Source organism: Carlito syrichta, unplaced genomic scaffold (genome assembly GCF_000164805.1).
Source record: "Carlito syrichta isolate Samal-C Ts95f unplaced genomic scaffold, Tarsius_syrichta-2.0.1 Scaffold120501, whole genome shotgun sequence".
NCBI lineage: Eukaryota > Metazoa > Chordata > Mammalia > Primates > Tarsiidae > Carlito > Carlito syrichta.
The window spans coordinates 29,092-34,435 of record NW_007064597.1 but is presented as its reverse complement, the minus strand read 5'-3'; the positions used below and the strand labels follow the sequence as shown (position 1 = coordinate 34,435).

Sequence of the window (5,344 nt, the reverse complement as noted above, 5' to 3'; positions counted from 1 at the left end):
AAAAAAAAAAAAAAAAGTACCAGCAGCATCACTAAGAGTACCCTGGAGCCGCGAGGGCCCCCGCTGCACCCACCCACTACACCCACCCGCCGTGCCTGCAGCCCACCTTGCCTTCCGCTCCAGCTCCTCCTCCAGAGACCGCAGCCTCCTCTCCCTGTCCCGGAGCTCACGCGCGTAGCTGAAGTCATCATCCAGCTCCTCCTGCCTGGCAAGCCGGCGTCGCTGCAGACACACCCAACCTGGCTCAGAACCCAGGACACCGCAAGCCCAAGGCCCAGGCAGACCCACCCAGCCACCCACCTCCTGGTCCTTCAGGAACTGCTCCTTCAGCCGCTGGAACTGCTCGCGCTTCCGTGCGTCCACGGCCATCCGTTCCGACACCTGCCGGTCTGCATGGGGGGAGGACACGGTTGCAAACAGCCCCAGCAGGCCCAGAACTGCAGAGGGAGGACGTAGGCCTCACTCACCGCTCAGCGCACTCAGGACCCTGGACGCTGCTTCCCGGGCTTGGACAATTAATTCCTGTTTTGCAATTTCCACACGTAATTCCTGAAAAAAAAGACCAACAGGGAAGGAAGCAGCCTAATCCTTGGTCCTCTAGCCAGACGGCTGCTCGGAGCTCCCACCATCATCACAGCCGCCCTTCAGCCCGAGCAGGTTAGGGGGCAGCATACGTGGTACACGGCCCATGGCTGCAAGGAGGACACCAGGTGATGACAGGAAGATGCCCACCCTGTTCTGAGCAGTGACAGGGCTGGCTCCAGGCCTTAAATGGAGTTGACACACGCTCAGAGACATCTGGGCTGAGTCTCCCTGCTATCTGTGCCCACCCCAGAGGAAGACCGCATGGTCTCAGAGAAGGGGCTCCTGCTGCCCACCAAGCACCAGGACAGAAAGGGCATTTCTGGGACTGGCACCCCACCACCGGCCTCCCTCACCTCAGGACTCAGGATGAGCACAGCCCCATTTGCAGGCACGCCTGTCCCTTCTGCAGAGGCAGGAGCTTGCAGAGGCCACCTGCACAAGACCCTTGACCTGCTGCCCCAGGACCAAGTCTGTCCAAGCCCAAGAGAAGCTTTCACAGAGCCACTCATGTCGGCAAAGCCTAGGGCTCAGGCCAGGCCACCCAGACCAGGAAGAGGGTACAGAGCCCTGCCCTGGGCTCCAGGATGTCCATTCCAACTCCCCCTGGCACCACCCAGAGTACCTCCAGGATGGAGGATCCAGAAGGGAGCCTCCCAGCCGAGACCCCAGCAGGCAGGGGGAGCCCTGAGGCCGTGGTGCATACCTTCTCCTCCTTGCTGATGGAGCTGTGGCGGGCTACCCTCTCCATCCGCCCAACATAGACGGCACAGTCCTTCTCCAGCTCCTTCAGCTCCTCCAGGGAGAAAACCACCGAGATGCGAGGAACAGGGATGTCGGACCAACAGAGGTAATGCTGCTGGTGACAGGAAGCCATGGTGAGCGTGGGCGGCGAGGGGGCTGGGCTGTATGAGGACCCTATGGCCCCAGCCCGCTTCAGGCACACCCCCAGACAAACAGGAACTCCCCTGCCCACCCATGCACAGGCGCCTGGCAGTGCCACGTGTAGGACCCTCCTCACCCGGGGACAACAGAGCTTCAGCAGGTTGATGGTCTTGCCACAGACGTACACGTCATGGGCGATGTGCTTCAGGAACACGGGCACACAGTCCTCCACCTCTTTGGAGATGAGTTCGTAGCCGTGGGTCCAGTAAAACTTGTCTAAACAGAGCAAGGCACCCAGGGCCTGCATGTGGTGGCCTGGACCCCAGTCCCACAGGGTGGACACCCCACCCAGTGGCTGCTCCCACCAACCTCTGAAGCCAAGATACCCGTCGTTCACCCGGATCATGAACTCGCCGGACACGTCCCTGAAGACCCCGCTGTACACCCAGTCATGGATGAACCTAACCATGGGCAAGCAGTGAGGGGCGGTAGCACAAGGGAGGGGCAGCCCCTACCCAGCAGGCTCACAGCCGGAGCACCCCCGCCATGCTCTTGTGTGACGTCTGCACCCAGCAGGTGCCTGACCGGAGGATGCCCTCAAAGACCTGCACGCTGGGTGTGGTGCCCTGGTCCCACCCCCAGCCCCCCAGGGAGCCCACCGTGTATAAGGCTCGCAGCTGGTCTTCAGCAGGGACAGCAGCACGGGGTAGTGCTCATTGCTGCAGTTGTCCAGAGCCTCCTGGTAGAGGTAGGACAGCAGCTTCACACCCTGCAGAGCAAGGGGAGGCAAGCTCAGGCATCCCGCAGGGGAGGGAGGGGCAGCCCACCCCACAGCAGCCCCCTGCCTGGAGCCACCACCACAAGGAGGCAGGACTCACGGTGGGGAATGCAGCCCTGGGCCCTCCTCCGCTGGTTCCCAGGAGCGCAGTGCCAACACAACAAAGCTCAGCCAGGTACCTAGACCACAAGCCAGATCAGACCAGGTGACAAGGGCTCCAGGTCCCAGGTCCCCAGACCAGATCAGACGAGGTGCAAAATCTCCTTGCTTTCCCAACATGAATGACCCACCAGGACTTTTTTTCCCTTTTTTTTTTAGTCACAGTCTCACTCTGTTGCCCAGGCTGGAGTGTGTTAGCACGCTCACGGCCACCACAGCCTCGGCCTGCTGGGTTCAGGTGATCCTTCCACCTCAGCCTTCCAAGATGCTGAAACCACAGGCACATGCAACCATGGCTGGCCAATTTTTTGACTTATTGTAGGGACAAGGTCTCGCCAAGTTGCCCAGGCTGGTCCAACCCCCAGCTCAGGCAATCCTCTCGCCACCGCCTCCCAAAGTGCTGGGATCACAAGGTGTGAGCCAGCACGCCCAGCTCCACGCAGGTTTTACAAACCACTTGCTCCCCAAAACCCCTGCTGGCCCCTGCCCCTCACAGGCCCCTGGACCTCACCAACACTCCCACCCCTGACAGGGCCTCCTTCCCAGGCTCCAGCCAAGCCTCCCCTCACCCTGCACCCACGACTCCCTTCCTCACATGGGCATCCCACTTGCTGCCTCACCCCATCGTCCGGGCCACCACTGCTCTGGCCTGGATGACCCAGCCCCTTCGTAGACCACAGTCTGCCCTGGACACAGCATCGGCCAGGACTTACCCCAGTCCACTCCCAGGCCCCTGGGCTCCCTCTCCCCCAGTGCATCGGCAACGTCCCAGCCCTCAGGCCCTTCGGCCTGGAAGGTCTCCTTCATGCAGTTCCCACCACACCCAGCTCCCAGCAGCCCCAGTCCCTCGTCCTCCCTTCTCTGGATGGCGTTTGCCAGCAGATGCCAGCTCGTGAACGACATGACCATGGCCACAGGGACCCTGTGCTGTCTCGGCAGGAGTCCCGGGCCTGGACAGAGCCGGCTGTGGGGGCAAAAGTAGACCTCTGCACCGCACCCTGCACCAGGGGACTCAGGCAGGGCTGTTCTCATGGGCCCTCCTGCCAGGGAGCAGGGCCACCCTCCTACCCCGCCAGGCCCACACTGCACCCCAGGCCCCCAGGCAGCTGCCACATGGAGGCTCACCTGAGCTGCCGGCCCAGCTTCTTGAAGAGAAAGCCGATGGTGAGGAGGCTCAGGGTGGGCGGAGTGGCGAGCACACAGGCCCGGTGGTACTGCAGGTATCTCCGCAGGCCGCTGGTGAAGGCCTGTGAACAAGGGGAAGGGAGAAGGTGGCTGACACAGCCTGTGTGCCTCAGGGGTACCAGTGTGCAGGACAGACCTCAAGCAAAGGCATCACAGGCCGAGTCCATCCACCCCAGCCCAGCTGGGAGCCAGGAGTCTTCCCAGTATGCCACGAGCTGAGACCAACCACTCAGGAAACAGCATCTGCAGTGCCGGGGAGATGCCAGAAAGGGTGCCGCTCAGGCCACAGCAGTCTTGGTGGCACCACAGTGGCCGGGCCACCTCAGTCACCTCAGGACACGAACCCCATGAGCAAACCTTGGTCCACCGTCCCCGGGAGTCATGTGGCCTGGCATCGCCTGCTCACTCGTGCCAGGCAATCCAGACCATAGTCCCACCGTCCTCTGCCTCCTCGCAGGCCCCTCACTGGCCTGGGTGCCACTCTGACCCATTCTCCACCGTCTCCAGCCCTCGGGGCCCTTGGGGCCTCCACACGCACTGTTCCTCTGCCTGGAAGGCCACCTCGATGCACACAGCTCCCGCCACCACCACCTCCCCAGCCACACTGTCGAAAACCTGAACACCCCGTGCTCCCCCACTGCCCTGCCCTGTACCGAGGAGCCACGCAACCCAATCTCCCCTGACGCCCTCCTCTCAGGTCCTACGGAGCACCCTGTCCCTCTGCGTGCCTGCTCTCTCCACTGGGGCTGCTCCTGCTGTCCTGTGGGTTCTGCCCGTCATGGGAGGCAGCTGAGAGTCTTCCAAAGAAGCATAACTCCTGGAGCCAGATTTGGCTCCAAACCCGCAGCCCTGGCCTTCGACGCGGAGGCTGAGGGGCCCTATCCTGTCAGTCCTGCACAGCATGCCAGGCCCAGTGAGGAGCCATGGGCAGCAGGCGCCCCACTCACCACCCTCCCCTGCCCACCCACACCACCTGCCCTTCTCTCAGGTCCCAACCGTGGGCCACACCCATCTGCCCTGTCCCACCATTCACACACATTGGCTCCAGGTTTCCAGTGGAATGATGGAGGTCAAATATGAACATGGGCCCCCCATCCCCAAAGAGTAGCCCTCAGGATTTGGATGTTACCAAGGAGATAAAAGGTTTAGACTCCTTGGTCCTGGAGGTGACCTCTGAGAGTCTCTTTTCCACTTTCACCAGCATTTGTGACAGCCGTGAGGCCCAGGGCTGTACCTGGAACACAAGGCCCTTGCTGTATGAGGAGTCCAGGACGGGCTGCAGAGAGAAATGGCTCAGACGGGTGTAGTGGGTCCCATACTCAGCCACCTCTGAGAGAAGGCTGCTGACGCTCTCGGGGGATGCTCCTGACACGTGGACGCCTTGCTTCACCACGAAGGCCTGCGCCGACTGTACGGAGCAAAGGAGAGGGGTTACAGAGGCTAGGACCCAGACACCCAGACTTCTCAGAGTGCCCCCAAGTTTAGGTGCCTCAAACCAAGACACAGACAACAAGTTCCAAAAGCAAAAAGGCCCAAAACAAACGCCACTCCTAATAACAAAAATCATGCAAACCAAAACAGAAAGGTATAGCTCTTCATTGACCACACTGAAAAATACATGTTAAAAATGCCAACTGTGAGTTCTGGCTACTTGGAAAGGTGAGGCGAAAGGATTGCCTGAGCCCAGCAGGTGATGCTGGGGTGGCCAGCCTGGGTGACACTGTGAGACTCCAACTCAAAAAAAAAAAAAAAACG

The 5,344-nt window shown here is 61.1% G+C and overlaps 1 protein-coding gene across 1 annotated transcript in view; it reads right to left on the bottom strand.

Moving 5' to 3' along the window:
- TUBGCP6 (tubulin gamma complex associated protein 6) overlaps nt 1-5,344 on the bottom strand; it is an 18,294-nt gene that overhangs the window by 7,206 nt on the left and 5,744 nt on the right. The window contains 10 exon segments of the mRNA XM_021707573.1: nt 107-222; nt 301-389; nt 468-549; nt 1,289-1,438; nt 1,604-1,743; nt 1,837-1,928; nt 2,127-2,236; nt 2,346-2,424; nt 3,530-3,651; nt 4,824-4,997. Coding sequence (XP_021563248.1) covers nt 107-222; nt 301-389; nt 468-549; nt 1,289-1,438; nt 1,604-1,743; nt 1,837-1,928; nt 2,127-2,236; nt 2,346-2,424; nt 3,530-3,651; nt 4,824-4,997 — 1,154 coding nt within the window.